At 42.2% G+C, this 17,490-nt stretch overlaps 2 protein-coding genes across 5 annotated transcripts; one reads left to right on the top strand and one right to left on the bottom strand.

Moving 5' to 3' along the window:
* The first annotated feature begins 317 nt into the window (after window positions 1-317).
* Window positions 318-10,384, top strand: brpf3a (bromodomain and PHD finger containing, 3a). 3 transcript variants are annotated; one of them, XM_054616364.1, is made up of 13 exons: window positions 318-622; window positions 1,857-3,386; window positions 3,653-3,809; window positions 4,655-4,786; window positions 5,231-5,359; window positions 5,467-5,764; window positions 5,881-6,207; window positions 6,618-7,172; window positions 7,257-7,317; window positions 7,776-7,864; window positions 8,058-8,155; window positions 8,272-8,426; window positions 8,523-10,384. In XM_054616364.1, the coding sequence occupies exons 2-13, from the start codon at window positions 1,876-1,878 to the stop codon at window positions 8,704-8,706; spliced, it is 3,696 nt and encodes a 1,231-aa protein (XP_054472339.1). In that variant the 5' UTR covers window positions 318-622; window positions 1,857-1,875; the 3' UTR covers window positions 8,707-10,384. The 3 variants fall into 3 exon arrangements, with proteins under 3 accessions (XP_054472339.1, XP_054472340.1, XP_054472338.1); XM_054616365.1 differs by having other exon boundaries at window positions 5,467-5,779; window positions 8,082-8,155; XM_054616363.1 differs by having other exon boundaries at window positions 5,467-5,779.
* A 788-nt stretch (window positions 10,385-11,172) lies between these two features.
* On the bottom strand, window positions 11,173-17,429 carry mon1bb (MON1 secretory trafficking family member Bb). Of its 2 annotated transcripts, XM_054616591.1 has the most exons (7): window positions 17,375-17,429; window positions 16,902-16,980; window positions 16,294-16,388; window positions 15,600-16,196; window positions 14,363-15,155; window positions 13,606-13,753; window positions 11,173-12,742 (listed from the first exon to the last, which is right to left on the bottom strand). In XM_054616591.1, the coding sequence occupies exons 3-7, from the start codon at window positions 16,370-16,372 to the stop codon at window positions 12,515-12,517; spliced, it is 1,845 nt and encodes a 614-aa protein (XP_054472566.1). In that variant the 5' UTR covers window positions 16,373-16,388; window positions 16,902-16,980; window positions 17,375-17,429; the 3' UTR covers window positions 11,173-12,514. The 2 variants fall into 2 exon arrangements, with proteins under 2 accessions (XP_054472566.1, XP_054472565.1); XM_054616590.1 differs by lacking the exon at window positions 17,375-17,429 and having other exon boundaries at window positions 16,902-17,027.
* Between the last annotated feature and the right edge of the window lie 61 nt (window positions 17,430-17,490).

Raw genomic sequence — 17,490 nt, 5'->3', positions numbered from 1 at the left:
ACAGACAAACCAAGAAAAAGCTATGAAAAAAAAACCCCATACAGTCTGCCCCTAGAGACAGCAGGTGTAGGCCTATAACAGGTACAACACGGTTCTATGGGGAACGCATACGGGGCTATAAGGCGCGCAATATACGTCTCGTTGTTTTTCTCATCGCTGCTTTCTGTTTTCATCTCCAGGTTGAATGCGATGTATTCGGTTTATCTTTTCGACCAATCAGAACACAATGCGCGTTGCGCGCGAGGTGCAGCAGCGCCCTCCTATTGGCTGAGGTGTTTTTTTTCCAAAGGGGCGTATTTTTCAACCCATCTCGACTGATTATTTAGCCTCATCCAAGGAACATTAATTTGATATCTTCTGAATTTTGCAACCCCTGATTTGGGGACCGACATCGTTTGACAGGTTTAAACCACAACTATGAAACCAGGTCGAGTTTATCTGTCTGACCGAAGTCACAGCGGAGAACTGAAGTACTGAAGATGACGCTGTCGCTCCTGAAATGACCGGCTAGCTAAGCTAACGGCTAGCATGTCCGCCTTGGTTGCAGCCTGTCACTAGCTGACATTTAGCTAGGCGCAGTTATCCTGTTTGCCACCCGCACCGCAGAGGACGATTTGACAAGGTAAACCACTCCCGATATGTGCAGCTTTCCCTTTAGTGAACCAGCCCGTTTGGTTAACGCTACACGACTTCTGTGTGTCCTGTCCGACCGAGTATCGTTATCACATCAACCAGACAGTCTTTTTTTGCAGGGGTCTGGAGCACAAAGCTGTAGACGAAACGCTGCACATTTGCGGTGTCGTGATCTAATGTATACATGCAAGTAATTTATGCATTGAGGCACGGTGCATACAGTGTGTCTGCTCGTGGGATGTATAATTGGGCTACTAATCAACTTGCAATCCAAATGTTGTCTCTGCTGTTGTGCGCTTAAAATGGCTGACAGATGTTAGATACTCGGGTTGGTATTTAGCGCTCGTCAACCTAACTACGCACAGCAACAGGGGAGAAAAAAAAATAGAGGATACTGGCATTTGATTGGTCCGAGGGAAATAAGGGGCGGGTACAGACTCCTGATTGGACCAATGGAGAGACAGCTCAGGCGGATACATGCAAGCAGTACAGAACTAACTGTAGTTGTGTTTGTGCAGCAAGAGTACTTGAGGTAACATGCTGTGTTTTTATTACAACAGCACCAGAGTTGACCTCCTTATTCCCCTAGTAACTGTTGTGTCCAGAATTGAAAATGGAAACGCATCAAATCTTAGGAAAAAAATTGCAAATAAGATTACACTTATATTGGCAGCAGGAGAGGAGCATGATTAATCAGGGTGACACAACATACATGTAGAATATAAAACAAGCTCTGAGGGCAGAATGTGATATAATTTTGTAAACAAATTATGAACTATTCATGTTTAAAGGCAATATTATATAATTAATTGCTTATAACATTAAAACTGTTGGTATTTAGATTTTTTATAATCAAAATAATTAGCTTAAACAGCAAGGGATAAGTTTAAGCGATGAACAGAAATGGTGATATCCTCAAAATTTACAAGGCATTGCTGTTTTTTTAATTGAAACAGCCGACACTGTAGATTAATGTTAATTTATAATTCAACATTTACTGCAGGTTTCACTCGTGGTGTAATAATAACCTGATATAAATATAGTCAGATTCAGATCTCACACTTTATTTACTTGCGACCATATATACATGGTATAGATAACAACATGTACAACTCAATAATGACAAAACATCAGCTACTGCAAATCTTAATAGATCATTTTGCAAAGTACAAAGTGTTGACACACATTGCATTAAATCATTTTTCTTCCTGTGTGTCTGCTAGGGAGCTGGTTTAAACTCCCATGCGGAAGGTGAGGAGGTGGGAATGTGAGACAGTTGCTAGCGGACTCAACATGGGTAGGGGCCGAGGCAGAGGGAGAGGACGGGGCAGGGGATCATCTGGCCAGTTGCGGCCCCCCTCGCCCTACAGACTGCAGCTCTCTCCGTCCAGGGAGACTTTGACGTACGCTCAGGCGCAGAAAATAGTGGAAGTGGACCTAGAGGGGAGGCTTCATCGGATCAACATCACGGATGCTCTGCCAGTTATTACTGAGGACGAGATGATGGCCCAGGACATCGCCGAGTGCAACAGCAACAAGGAGAACAGTGAACAAACGCAGAGTAAAACTAGATCTTCGAGGAAACCCTCAAACAGTAAAAGCAGGAAGAGCAGTAAAAATATGTCCAACCAGAACCAACGGTCTGGCTCCCAGCAACACACGGGACCTACTAATTCTCTCCAGCAACCGTCCCACCAAATCCCTCTGCCTGAGCCCATCTTTCGTGTGCTGAGTTCAGTTTGCCCCTCAGAAGCGCCTCCTCTCCCAACAGCCTACTATCGTTTCATAGAGCAGTCAATGGAGGAACAGGACAGTGTGGCTGAGTACGACATGGACGAGGAGGACCTTGCCTGGCTGGAGATGGTTAACCAAAAGAGGGTGCGTGACGGCCATGCCTCCGTATCTGCGGACACTTTTGAGCTGCTAATCGACCGCCTGGAGAGGGAATCCATCTTGGAGTCCCGCAGCCAGGCTCTGTCCCAGAGTGCCGTGGACGAGGATGCTTTCTGCTGTGTCTGTCTGGATGACGAATGTCTGAACAGTAACGTCATTCTGTTCTGTGACATTTGCAATCTGGCCGTCCACCAGGAGTGTTACGGTGTGCCCTACGTACCCGAGGGTCAGTGGCTGTGCCGCTGCTGCCTGCAGTCCCCCTCCCGTCCCGTAGACTGTGTGCTCTGTCCCAACCGAGGAGGTGCCTTCAAACAGACAAGTGATGGACGTTGGGCCCACGTTGTCTGTGCCATATGGATCCCAGAGGTGTGCTTTGCCAACACAGTGTTTTTGGAGCCTGTTGAGGGGGTCAAGAACATCCCTCCCGCTCGCTGGAAACTCACCTGCTACCTGTGTAAGCAGAAAGGCAGAGGAGCATCCATCCAGTGCCACAAAGCCAACTGCTACAGGGCCTTTCATGTCACCTGTGCCCAGAAGGCTGGCCTGTTTATGAAGATAGACCCAGTCCGGGAGACAGGAGTCAACGGCACCACCTTCTCTGTGAAGAAGACGGCGTTCTGTGAGCATCATTCTCCAGTGGGGTCTCGGCGGGACGGGTCTGGAGACGAGTCAGTTGAAGGGAGACTGGTGGGGGGCAGGGGTAACCGGGGTCAAAGGTCCTACACTCAAAGCCCCCCACCACCACCACCGAACAAGAAGGCTACCAAGGGCCAGAAGAAGAAGAACACGAAGGGGTCTGGTCGGTCGACACGCCGCTCAACTGTGCCTGTGCTGCTCGTGCCTCAGATCCCCTCTCACAGGTGTGACATTTGCATACTGTCCAAATTTACATACCCAGCATGCCTTATTCATTTACTGTGGTGTCTGCTGCCTTACAAGATATTATTAGTTTTCTTGCAGGGTTCCACAAGAAACACGTTCCAATCTAATTAGATTTTTGATCCAATGCATTAAAAAATGAATATTTTATACTTGTATTGATACTTAAAATAACACCTTAGTGGTGTTATTATGACCACCAGTACTGCCACACAGGTTTAAATGTCCAACTGTTATATCTCTACAGGCTGAACAAGATCTGCACAGGAGTTGAAGTCCAGAGGAAGAATCAGTTCATGCAGAGGCTTCATAACTACTGGTTACTGAAACGACAGTCACGAAATGGGATGCCTCTAATACGCCGACTTCATTCCCATCTACAGACCCACAGGACTGCAGAGCAGGTGAGGAGAGAGATAAGGACCAGTGTATGTGTTTAAAATGAAATATAACTAATAAGTACTTTTAAAGCTGGCAGCTTCATTGAATTTAACTTAATTAATATAAATATGTTGGGTGGAGCAAGATCATTGATTCACACCAGTATATTTACATTAATTTGAGTATTAAGCCTTCACAGAACCAATGAAGTCTGCTCAGGACAGAATCAGCCAAGTCAGTGAAATCAAACCACACCATGTTTGTATTCTCACACACTGAAATCCAAACATAAGTCCAGACATCACACTTGAAATGGCTGATTGAAATAGACGGTGGGCTTCCACAAAACTCTTCACAGCTCTGTTATCTCTGCTGTAGACCTCTCACTTCTGCAGAGGGCGACAATGTGTAAAAAGTTCTGGATATTAGTTTCAAACTATTGCCCTTAAGCTGTTAGTTGTTAAGGTGTTAAGGTGTTTTAAACCATAAAATGCAAGTTTAAAAAGATTTACTCTTGGCTGTGTATGGGATTGTAAAATGCATTATTATGACAGCATACATTTTTTACAGTAATGTCTCTATGGTTGCTTTTTTGAAAGGTTATTTAATTTAAGTGAAATTTTTTATTGTTTGCAAATTGAATCAAAATTGTGATTACACAGCTTTTGCTTATTGGACATATGACCGGGTCATAATTATTTTCTTTCTTGATGGAAAACTTGAAGTAAAAAAAGTGTAGGACTAATAAATAAACTTTCCAATAAGAGTCTGGAACCTGCTGATTGTGGTGGGATCAAGACTGATTGTGGGGGATTTTAAAACTAAATCAGAAGTGTTTTCTCTTTGTGCTGGTTGCTTTTGTGTTCAGAGGGAGCCTGATGAGAAGCTGTGTGCGGCCAGAGAAGAGCTACGATACTGGCAAAAGTTGAGGCAGGACCTGGAAAGAGCCAGGCTTTTGGTGGAACTGATCCGCAAGAGAGAGAGGCTAAAGAGAGAACAGGTGCGTTACAGAGGAAGTTCTGGGCAGGCTATAATTATTTAGGGTATTTTTTACAAGACTCCCGTCAGCATTCTCTTTCATACGAATACCTATTAGAGCTGAAACTATTTCTCAAGTAATCAGTCGAATGTGAGAAAATTATTCAGCAACAATTTGATAGTAGATAAATTGTTTAAGCAATTAGCCCCAAAATCCAATGCTTTTTGTCTTCTATGACGGATATCTAAATATGTTTGCAATGTGTACTGTTAATCGAACAGTACACATTGCATCTATTTAATAAATTATTCATCATTTAAAAGAAAACAATAGATAAATTGATTATGAAATTTGATGCACCATTTATCTCTGTTTTACTTGGCGATTGTTTTTCATCTGAACCACCGTAGCGTGACCATGTTATTCCTCTCCACACCCGTGTGTGTTTACGTCTTCTCTCCTTAGTTGAAAGTTCAGCAGGCTGCTCTGGAGTTGAAGTTGACTCCTGCGTTGGTGCTTCTGCGATCCACCTTGGAACAACTGCAGGAGAAGGACACGGCAAAAATCTTCTCTCAGCCTGTCAATCTATCAGAGGTTGGTGCAGTTAGAAAGCAGTCCGCTTAAATACACACTTTACATCAAGCAGCGTAATTGCTTTGGCTTTGACTCGGCTAACAGTCTCATTTTCATGATTTACCGAGGTCCCAGATTACCTGGAGTTTATTTCCCAACCCATGGACTTCTCCACCATGTGTACCAAACTGGAGGGACATGCCTATTGCTCCATCGCGGACCTAGAGAAGGACTTTAACCTCATGATCTCCAACTGCCTCAAGTACAACTCCAAGGACACCATGTTTCACAAGACAGCCTTACAACTGCGCGAGGTGGGTGGAGCAGTTCTCCGTCACGCCCACAGGCAGTCTCAGAGCATCGGCCTGGACCCCAGCACCGGGATGCATCTCCCAGAGTCTCCCAACAGACATGGCTTCTACAACTGTACGTGGGACGACGGTGAGTTGAGAGTGGGAACAAGCTATTTCTCCTCGATCGTAACCTTCATGCCTCATCTGTTTTTCTTCCTTTTTTTGTTTCTCTTCTTACACCCTCTACAGTCGACTCTCTGTTGGACCCGGAGAACAGACTCCACTTAAACACGGACGAACAGCTGAAGGCCTTACTGGACAAACTGGACATGGTTGCTTCCATGCGCACCAGTGGTGGTCGAACCAAACGCATCAGGTTGCTGCGCCGAGAGATCAACTCTCTCAGACAGAAGATGAACCAGCAGCAGCAAAACTCTCAATCAGTGAATGGCAATGACAAGGAGGATGAAGTAAAAGAGGAGGAAGAGGAGGAGGAGGAGGAAGAAGAAGAGGAGAAGAAGGAAAAGAAAAAGAAGACAAATAGACCTTTGAAAGCCATGTCAAACTCTGGGACAGGTAAAAAATATATATATTTCATTTAATATATTTTGTGCCATTTGAACACAATGTAGACAGTAATAGCACATTCTTTTATGTATTCAAAGCAACTAACAAATATTTGCATTATTGATTAATCTGCCGTTTTGATTTTAATAATTAATAATTTTGTCTAGTGCATGTCAAATTGTGATGCCTATTATAATTCCCTAAAGTCCAATGTAACGTCTTCCAGTGTCTTGTTTTGTCCGATCAATAGACCTCATCATCATCATCATCATCATCATCATCATCTTACAATGAATGAAACATTGAAAAGCAGCAAATCTTCATATTGGAGATTTTAGTTAATGAAAGGCATATAAGTTTTAGTGACTAATCGTTTCAGCTGTATTCATGATGATTCAATAAATGTCTCTTTGATCCAGATGACGCTCCACCTGTGCTTGAACTCACCTGCCCAGTCTCATCGCCGCTGCCAGGAGATGCTCCTCTGGAACCTCCTGTCCTGGGCATCGTACCTGGAGGGCGGAGGTCTCCTGGACGCTCCTATAAGCGCCAGAGGTCCTCCCGCAGTGGAGGCAAAAGCCAAGGTGAAGATGAGGCTGAAGTTGGTGAAACGCCGTCATCACAACAGGAGGCGGTTCATGAGGTTACTCCGCTGGGGACACCCCCGACTCTGCCTTTGGTTGGAGTCGGTCGTCGTACGTCTGTTCTGTTTAAAAAAGCTAAAAATGGGGCGCGGATGGTTAAAAACAAGTCCCCACCACAACAGAATGGTAAAACGTCTGAGGGTAAAACCAACGGGTTGGAAAGCCCCCCTGCCCGCCCAAATTCACCCAGTGTGACCAACATCACCCCCTTACCATCCACTCCAAACGCCTCCCCTGCACCTCCCTCTCCTTCCTCACACCACCTGAGGTCCAGAGGCCCCAGCTCAGAAAGTGAAGCAGACAAACTCCCTCCACCACCCAGAGAAGGAGGTAAGGAAAAAATAGATCAGTTTAATAAAATCAGAGATTCTAAAAGGTCCATATTTGTCACCATTTCATTCGTGTTTCTGCTAGGCCTGACAAATGGAAAGCACACCTTTGCAGAGCATGATGATGATGACGACCAAAAACTAAAGTGAGTATTGAGTCACGGAGGCAATGGGCCCAATGCAAGAACCACACGAACATACAGATTGGTTCTCTGGTGGCAGTAAAATAAACAGAGGGATGCACATTGAAACAGCTGTATGAGTCAGCTTGTTTCCCTTCTTCTGGATTAATGCAATGGGTGGAAATGAAATTAGGACCAAAAGCTCTATTTACAACCACAAAAAGCAAGAAGGATAAGAAGCTGTGTCTCTCTGTCTTATGACTCACCGCAGCTACAGAAACAGACAACAAACCGCTTCCTTCATTATTCTGAAACAACAAAAACAACAACAGCGAAGCGATGGCAACATGAATCTCCAGCCAGATTCAACTTTGTACATTTTTAGTCGGGGGACTCCTCAAGATTAGATAGTCTCACCGTAAACTGTGCTTTAACTTAAAAATCACCCACCTTTTGTTGCTTTTCTCTCCTCTTGTTTACAGCTGTAGTGTCTCCCCACCCAAACGAAGTCGGGGTAAACCTGCATTGGCAAAAGTTCCTAACAGTGAGAATGGAGACATCTGTGGGTCTGGTGTGTATGATGAGAAGGCAATTTGAAAATACAGTGAAATGCCTCAATTTTTCAGTGTTTAATGGATGCATAATGTAAAATGCTGCACACAACTTATTTTATGAGCAATACAATTTCATGACATTTTATGTTTGGTCTCAAGATGTGTCCCGAATACAAATTAATTGGATGTATTGGAATATCCTGTTCACAGGACAGTCTACACTTCTATCTTTAGATAGTGAGGCCGAGCTCGGACCTTTGGACCTAGTTTGGGCCAAATGCAGAGGATATCCATCGTACCCAGCAATGGTGAGGACCTATCTGCTCTTGCAGTTTATGCTGTATTATACTAAGTCTCAGAGCGGCATCCCATAGAGGGGCACGACAAACCGGTCATCTTTGACTGACATAATTTGTTGTTACAGATTGTTGACCCAGACATGCCCCAGGAAGGGCTTCTTCACAACGGCATCCCCATCCCAGTGCCTCCCGTGGAGGTGCTCAAACTGGGCGAGTGGAGAGAAACGGAAGAAGGGGAAAAGCTCTTCTTGGTGCTTTTCTTTGACACCAAAAGAACTTGGTAAGATTCAGACAGGCCAGCTAAACCTCATGCTGATTTTTTATAAACAATCACGTCTTGGTCGCTTTGATGAAAGTTGTGCCTCTTGGTTTTCAGGCAATGGCTCCCTCGGAACAAATTGCTGCCGATGGGGTTGGACGACACTGTAGACAAACTGCGCTTAATGGAAGGAAAGAAACCGAGCGTTCGCAAGTCTGTACACACTGCATACGACCGGGCCATGGTACATTTAAATCACGTGAGAGGAAATCTAAACTTCACTCCCTCCAATTTTATATAAAGTTTTAAGATTTTATCATGTCAAAAAGGCTTTGTTGTTCTATGTATAGAAGCTTCATCAATGCTCTTAAAAGGGTGGGAAAGTAAAACAAAGGGTTAACAGTTGGTGGTATAAGAGAGTTTTCTGTCATAAAACTGTTTCTCTGATTTATAAAATGTAGAGGAAAGTGCTCGAAGACATTTTCCTAGATGAATATGTTCCTTTACTCATGAAATTTTTGTAAAAGATTTTACACAACCACTGTTGCTATGTGTCTATATACAGATTTTATTTTAGGCCAAAGTGAGTCAAGACTTAGGTGAGAGAAGTGTAAATATTAAATCGTCAAAGGGAACGTCTTGATTCAAAACATATTTAGATTGTATTTGCCATTGAAATGTCACTGTGTTTAATGAAGTGTGAAAGTCCTACTTAATGTTCACGTCATATCTGGAGCAGCTGAATAGTTTGGCTTTGGAAGAAACGTTTAATTTTTGCCAAATAAAATGACTCTTTAAGTTATCAAATCTAATGCTAATTGGTATATATGTAAATGTTTTCATTATTTTCAAATGAATGTAAAGGGTACAAGACTTAAAACCATTCCTCCAGATCCTCCCTCCATTGAATCAGAGAGCCTTTTAGTTATCATTGATATTGAACAGAACATTATCATAAATAACCACATCAAACCTGCTCAAGCTGGCATTGACATTACATTTACCACTAAACCAGCAGTGGATCATAACTTTGTTTGGCTCCTAGATTATGTTTCGAGTGTGTACACACTTCATTCAACAATTCTGAGAATTGCTCAGTTAACACAAAATATTTGTCAAAAGAACAATTTGAAATAAACAGAAATACTGATAGCTGATGCCAGGGCAAACATTGAACTTTTAGTCCAGATATGACGCGTTGTAGGTGGGACTTTAGAGGTCTTTACTTATTTTTCCATATTGTGAAACTGTGTTATGATACTAGAATGTTGGAGTATCCGGTGCAGCTACTTGGTTAGTGAGGTGTGAGGCCACTACAAAGATGAAGCTGATTATTATGTGGTTATGACAAATTCTACTGCAATCACTCACTGAAGAACTTGCAAATCTGGCTGAAACGACTTGAAAAGCACAAAGAGTTTTAAAGAAGACTTGTAGGATTGGTGTCTCCTGGAGCCATATATGTGGCAAAAACGTGTGTGTGTGTGTGTGTGTGTGTGTGTGTGTGTGTGTGTGTGTGTGTGTGCGTGTGTACAGTATATACATATATAAAATACAACCTCAATGTAGTAAAGGTGCATGTGTATAGTTTTGTAAATATGTAAATGTATGTTTATATTGGCTTACATGAAGTAATTTAAGGAATGCAAAAATCTAATTTAGATTTTAATTTATAATTTGTGGCAGTCGAGAGTGTTATTTAATAAGTAAAATATTGAAAAGATTTATGTATGATGCTAAGTAGCTCTTTGTAACAGTGATGGTATTCACCAACATGTCAGAATATATTCTCTAGATTTGAGGCGGCACAAGACCTGAGCTCAGTAGGCAGCAGTGACCGCACTAGTCTACAAAAGCTGTTTTTTTTTTTTTTTTGGTTTGTTTTCTTGGGTGGAACGGGAGATTTCTGATCTTGTTATTTGAATTGTACTGCAAGATCTATAATCTGCCTGAGACAATATTTTCTCACACAAGAATAAATGCTGTTTGAAAAAAAACTGCATGTGTGTCATCTAATAATCAAGTTTCACATCAGTAAACGGTTTTATATGAGTTTTGTCTTTTGGTCAAAATATCATTACAAGACAGAATCTAAAGTATTAGAAGGGAAGATAATGTGAAGGTTTGAAGTGAAAGTGTCCCACATCACCACAGGCTCTTCCACATTTCTAGGAATATAAGAGGTAAATATTGAAAGCTCCGATGTCATGGAGGTCTAACAAAAGCCTTGAAGGTTGAGTCTTTGTATGCTGCTTTGTAACTTTGTGCGTGTAACTTTTTGCAGTGCGTTTTAACTGGCGGTAACTAGGGTAAGGGAGCTACTAAAAAATATTTACCAAGTGTCTACAATGTATGAGTCACAATTCAAAGCTTGTACTCTACACATCTTGAAAGTCATCTCAGTTAACCACTGGTATTAACACTTTGTTGACTGCTAAAAGGGAGATTCTAGGTCATACCATTTTGAGCAACAGGGCCCAGGTACATTCATTTTGGCTAATTGCTTTAACGGAGGGTCAGATGAGGGCTGGCCTTCCGTCTCGTCAAGCCCCTGAAGTTTGTTAACGGCAGAATAACACAAACACATCATGACAGTAAGAATATCAAATATATTTTGGTAATGCTTGATTTTATGGGTCCCTTAATTCCTAATACCATTCTTAATTTTTCCCAGGAAATGAACTATGTAATATGGTACTAACTAAAGTATTACCACTCCACAGAAATCCAAGTAAATATTCACTCATTTCTCATTTGTTGTTGGAAACTTTATTCATCATATTTGTTAACTGAATGCTCACCTTTAAATACATTTCCCATAATTGCACCTAAAGCTCACCTGCCATGCACGTTTAAAAAAAAAAAAAAAAAAAGACTCAAGTTAAACAAGCAATTAACTGGCAGTCTACCAACTGTCTGTTTTTCTTTTAATAAGAATAATAATTAGTACCAAATTAAGTAGTTCAATAAACTCATAGGAAAATATTTTAGAAAATGCCAGACCCAGAAAATCAAGTGTTTCTTTCTGTAAAGTGAATTTTTCATTTTCTGGTGGGTCATAAATGAAGCATATTCACTTCAACATCTCTATTTAATCAGAACAAGGTTAGACTGGTGTAACCGGGGATTTATTTTATAATACTATTGACATACTCTTAAGACTTTAATTGACAGGAAATTCCTCAAAGGACACAAAGATGAGGCTACTGTTTATAGACAATTATTACAAAACTATTATCCAAAAGGACAAGTCACCTGAAGTCACTAAGTCAAGTGTCGACTGATAGTCGTACCTGCAGAAAACACTGTGTGAGCTCAGTGGCATCTTCTTAGCTTAACTAGAGGACGATGAAAACACAAACAATGTCGATCCTGTAAAGCGATCAGTTGTAACAGGCTGGGATTTCCTACTTGTTTTCTGCACAAAATGTAACATTAATGAAACCTGATCATTTAAATTTGATGTAGAAACGTCAGTGGGATATGAAACGACACGTTTTCATGTTGTTTCAGAGGGATGAGCCACCAAATCCATAGAGGCCAGTTCATGACCCAGTATGACGCATGGTGGCCCATCCCTGTACTCGCAGTTCCAGTTCATTCATTTCTTGCATATCCTGTTTTGTGACATTGGTATGTTATTGTTCAATGAAAGAAATCTAAGAACTAGTCTGAGAAAGGTAGTTTAAGTTAATTTCACTCCTCATCTTAATTTACTGTTGTGAATAGTTATAGCATATGAATGAACTGTCATCTGTGTGATACATTCACTGTCCGTGAGGAAATTTTCCTTCTTGTTCCAGTTATAAAACAATATAAAAACATACAATTAAATATCATTGCAATTATTTTTCTACCACAGTTCGATTTAAAACGCACTAACGCTGTCTCGCCCTGACTGTTTCTGATCGAAAGCAGTGATCCAATGAAGAAATAATACTAGACTGAAAGAGTTCATTCCTTCTTAAATAGTGTAAAACTTTTGTAGTGTTGTAGAGATTCCAGTAGTCAATGTCTGTCAAGTCCAACAAGAGTCAAAAGGGGGTTCAAAAATATCTTGGAACCAGTGTACAAACTATTGTTGAATGAGGCTGAGCGCTAAGAAAGTCCTATAGAAGAGATAAGAAGCCGTTATCTGTGGAGTCTTGCTGGTCAGATTTCCCGCCTCGAGAGCTCTTGCTGGGGTTCGGGGTGGTTGAATACTTTGAAGGGTATCTGATGAATAGACGGTCCTCCTCCTTTTTAATCCACCGTAGAAGCTTAGTGATAGCAGTGATAGCACAGGCCTTCGTCACCAGAGGACTGAAGCAGGTGTACAGTTCAAACTTACTTGTGACCTACAGCAGAGAGGAAAATTAACAGTTTAGGTGTTATTTTAGCAAACTGAAACAATCTGTCACTGTCCACATTTATATAGGAGTTGTTTGATATTTTGGGGAAATACTCTTATTTGCTTTTTTTCCCTGAGCGTTAGATGAGAAGGTTGATACTATAAAATCTGTTCATTTAATATGAAGCTACAGACAGCAGCTTTGACGGCCCCTCTGTTTGGTTCCTCAGCTGTGTCTCCAGGGCTGCAGACCTGACTGGACAGTAATCAGGGGGCAAGGGACACACCTGGGCCCAGTACGCCCCAAAAATAAAAGCCTGAGCAGCAGAAATCCATGGGTTGAAGATTTCTTCTTACCCTTTAGTGCTGTGTGGTGACTTTTGGTTTCTTTGCCTTGTATTACAGCACAATATTCATGCAGGACATTTGTTCCTTATCCACTCCCTTAACCACTGACTTTACAGATTCCTCCCACCCATTTGTTCAAAGGTAAAAAAAATCCACGTACCATCGCTCGTAAAGCCCACTAATCAACAGGCTAAGTACTGTGCCCAGCCAAGAAATATTCCAGCACACAACCCTCAGTTAAACCACAACAGCAAGCTTTTACCGACTGTTTCCAGTCTTTATACTAAGCTAAGCTAACTAGCTTCATATTGAATGGACAGATATGAGTCTGGCCTTGATGTTCTCACCCAACTCTACGTAAGTAAGCAAACAAATGTATTTCCAAATATCTTTCCTGTAAAAAATTCTTAAAATATATCCACAGACTCTCATGTCAAAGATAATTGAATAAATGCAATGACAGTACTCAGAACAATGTGTATATAGTGACAGTGATGAAGTAACATAAGCACCGCTACATACCCAGGCTAGCAGAGTTTCCCTCTCAGCGACGTGGTAGATGAGCTTGAGGGGTCTTGAGGTGTGGTGGATGCGGCTGTGCATATAACGATAAAGGTCCAGGAGTCTCATTTTCTCCTCTTCACTGCTGTAGGGGGCCTCCATCTCTGGGCTGCATGCAACAACAAATTGTAAAGGTTACAGACAGGAAAGACGAACAAAGTTTCCACATAAATAAAGATATAGTGATATACATAAACACGAGGGCTATGGTGTACTGATGCAACAAAGATGCACAGCTTCACAAAACAGTCATTTTTGTTCTATGTAACTTTATTCTGAGCCATATAAATAAGTTATTTTTTTTATCATTTTAAGTGCGGGGCTTTGATTATTTGTAAGACTTCACTTTCATTGTCAAGGTTTCAAATGCCTACTGGCTTATGTAATAAAGCGCCTACTGTTTTCAGTTCAGCTCATTGAGAGATAAGTGGAGTGAATTGACAACATTAGTGGAAGGCAATTTGAATTTTCTTTTTTTCCCCTCATTTGTATTTCTCTGTGCCCTTGTAACTGGAAGCTAATTAAAAAAAAAAAAAACTTGTATTCTGAACAGGGCACATTCATTTTTAAACAACAACCACACTAGGCTGTATTTTTTTTTTTTTTAGAGGAAATGGGCTTTCATGCTTTATCTTATGCAAGGTATATAAACTTCTTGAGACTAAGAAAATGTTATATTTCAGACACATTTATAAAAACAAAAAGCACACAAACACACCTGGTGAACTGAGTTAGCTGGCGGTAGTTGTCGGGCACATCAAAGGGCTTGTACATGAAGTGTCTGAGGTCTGAGACGCCCACCTGGCTCACACTGTACGACTGGACTTTGGCTATGAGGCTCAGGGAGTTCTGAGCAATCATGGCCTCCTCTATCTTCCTCTTGCAGTCGGCTACGGCGTAGAAAGCCTCCTTGTCTGTCGAGAGCAGCAGCAAGCAAACAGTGCATTCTGGAGGGTCCAGGTAAGAAATGTATGCATAAAAGTAACAGTCAGGGTTAAAGAGGGGGAGGCAGATGGGAGTCCAGATCTCCCCAGCCTGAAAGGCAGAGGACGCTCCGATTAGGTTGAGCAGAAGGTGGACGTCAGCAGGCTCCAGCCTGGCGTCCTCAATGACAGTCTTTTCTTGGACGATGGTGAGCAGCTGGTTCTTCGCAATGAGGATGGAGAAAACCAGATTGGGGGTGATTGCTTTCTGCAGGATCAGGCTGAGAGAGTCCCTGAGAGAGGAAGCTATGGGCAAGCAGTGTACTGCTGCTAGCAGGAAGCTGGGGTCGGAATCCACCAGGTTGAGAAGACCGTCCAGGATCTTCTCCGAGCCCGCCAGGAGCCTCCTCAGGTCGTAGTTTTTCTTGTGCTCAAAGATGCGGGAGATGCTGGCTTGGGTGAGCATGCTGATGATCTGGTAGTACACATAGAGGAGCTCTCCACGGAGCTGCTGCTCAGTCTGACGACTGCAAGAGACACACACCAGCACTAGGGGCCCTTTCTGTAAGAACACCACGGTGTGCCCCTCTGATGGAAGGAAGAAAAGACATCAGAAAAGATTAAGAATATTGGAAGTAACGTTGGATGTTTACTAACAATGCCACTAGGGATAAACAGCTCTGCACTCAAATATATTGGATGTGTTGTGGACTTAGAAATGAGTGTTAATGTAACAGGCATTTCCAAAATAAAATAGTTTACTTCAAATAAACCCAAAATGAATGTGAAAACACTTCTGTAAATACCTAAATATCTGCTTGCTCATTGTATTTCTCAATGGAGCAGAACTTTCTGTCAGTTGGTATTAATTAATTTGTTCTCTTTGGTGAGCCAGAGCCACTGCTGCCACATTTACTGGCTGCTCCTACACAATTATCTGTGAAATGTCTTCACTTGCTCTCATTTATGTTATTAGACAATTCCTTTTACAATAATGTTAGAAAAAAAAAAAAATCACACTAATGCACTCACCTGAATAGACTGAGCGGATGATATTATCTCCACTTTGAACAAAGGACACCAGCGCCATCATGACTCCCATTGTAGATGAAAGAGCCTCTTCACTGCCATATCGGGAATAGATGGGTTTGCCTGCTTCACTCAACACGAAAACATGCTTCCTGTGCTGCCGCCAGCTTTCAGCTGTCACGTCCTCATCACGATGAGACATAAAAGCAGGGTATTCCTGGATGCCTGCCTCCAACAAGGGAGATGACCTTCCCTCCACACCTATTCCTTGCTCCTCCAGCTTGGCCTTGGCCAACATTGTAACGACAAACTCCCCCGAGTCGCTACGGTCATTCTCAGTGGCAGCATCCTCGGTTCCCTCGTCAGGCGGCTGGGAAGACACATTGTTCTGACACTCAGAGTTTTCTGTCTCCTCCGTCTCTGGCTCTGTTACCTGGTTGGACTGGGGCTCTTCATCCAGACTCTTCTCCTCTGCTGTAACATCTGACAGGATTGAATCTGCAGGCTCCTCTTGGTTAACAGTGGTACTGTCCTTTCTCTCCACCGGATAAGGAAACATGTGATTCCCCAGGAGGGAGAGAGAAGTCGCCAAGGTGTCAGCTAAAATAATAACAAAAACGTAATTATGAAATGAATGATGAAGGGTAAGATGTAAGCTAAAATGTGAATCGCTTTAAAGAAAGACTAAATCATTTACCAGGTGGATTTCTCTCACAGGGTGGATCACAAATCTTCACTCCCTGTGCCTCTCCTTCTTCATGATTGTCTCTCTCCATGATACCATACCAGTCTCTACAGATTTAAAAAAATAAAAATAACATTAAATACATACTTCAACCAAACAATTCCGAATAAACAGCTTTATACCCCTGCATGCAGCCCCTTCTCTTATGAATAGGAGCACTCATACTGGACCAGTGGTCAGGTCACATGATTACAGAAACAAACTGGTTACAGAGAATTACAACTTCCAGCAGTCTGGCTAATGTTATACTGCAGATAAACTGGACAGAGAGAAGAAAGTATAACAGAAAAGTACAACAGCTAAACCTACTTATGAAGCTGATGATTGCTTCTCTGCTAGCTTGCTCACGTGAAGAAAGCTCACCTTTTTAACTCTGAATAAGCATTTGACTGGGTATTCTGTTGCAACTCAGTAAATGCTGGCTGCAATTACATGGCTAACATTGCCTGCTAGCAAGCGACACACACAGATCAATTTCATGGCCTCGATTTAACAGTGAGCTTGCAGGCAATGGTGGTCCGCTAAAACTAGACAGATACAAGTCAGAGAATAACACTTACGATGTGGTGCCGTCGAAACGCAGGGTTGAACATCTAATTCACAGCATCAACTTTCATCAGCAGCCCGGCAGCAAGCAAGCTGTCAAGAATGAGAAGCAGAAAACAAATTTTCCTCTTACGACAGCAGACATCCGGAATCTCTACTGACAAGCTAAACCGACCAATCAGAATGCTCGGTGGCGAGGGCTAGCCCCGCCCTCTGACGTCACGTTTCGGATAGCAACGTCACGTACGTTTCTACCTGGATAAGCTACCGTTACGGCCAATTGAATATGGGTTTTAACGTAAGCCAAACGTAGGACGGTATTCGTCTGTGGGGTCACAAAAATACGACTCAATATCCACCCCGTGGGCACAAGAGTAATTTAGAGTATACATAATAAAATGTGCGGTTCAGCTAAAGAATAAATATAATATAACTATTTGTTTGAAGGATGTTGTTTAGCGTTGTGGGGCTGCGCAGCGTAACCTACGTCATATCCTATTCCTCAATCCTCGCTACGCAAACAGCGTAACGGTAAAGATGGCGACGCTGTTCTCGTATCTGGATGTGGTACGCTGACGCTACCTAGGCAGAACGATGCTCTGA

This window comes from Anoplopoma fimbria, chromosome 17 (genome assembly GCF_027596085.1).
Source record: "Anoplopoma fimbria isolate UVic2021 breed Golden Eagle Sablefish chromosome 17, Afim_UVic_2022, whole genome shotgun sequence".
Lineage (NCBI taxonomy): Eukaryota > Metazoa > Chordata > Actinopteri > Perciformes > Anoplopomatidae > Anoplopoma > Anoplopoma fimbria.
This window is presented reverse-complemented; position numbering and strand designations above follow the sequence as displayed.

Coding starts and splice junctions, on each gene's coding strand:
- brpf3a (XM_054616363.1), top strand. CDS start 1,876: ATGCGGAAGGTGAGGAGGTGGGAATGTGAGACAGTTGCTAGCGGACTC. Junction 6,208..6,617: donor CATGTCAAACTCTGGGACAG/GTAAAAAATATA, acceptor TCTTTGATCCAG/ATGACGCTCCACCTGTGCTT. Junction 7,173..7,256: donor TCCACCACCCAGAGAAGGAG/GTAAGGAAAAAA, acceptor TGTTTCTGCTAG/GCCTGACAAATGGAAAGCAC.
- mon1bb (XM_054616591.1), bottom strand. CDS start 16,372: ATGGAGAGAGACAATCATGAAGAAGGAGAGGCACAGGGAGTGAAGATT. Junction 15,156..15,599: donor CATCCGCTCAGTCTATTCAG/GTGAGTGCATTA, acceptor TCCTTCCATCAG/AGGGGCACACCGTGGTGTTC. Junction 13,754..14,362: donor CAGCTAACTCAGTTCACCAG/GTGTGTTTGTGT, acceptor TGTTGCATGCAG/CCCAGAGATGGAGGCCCCCT.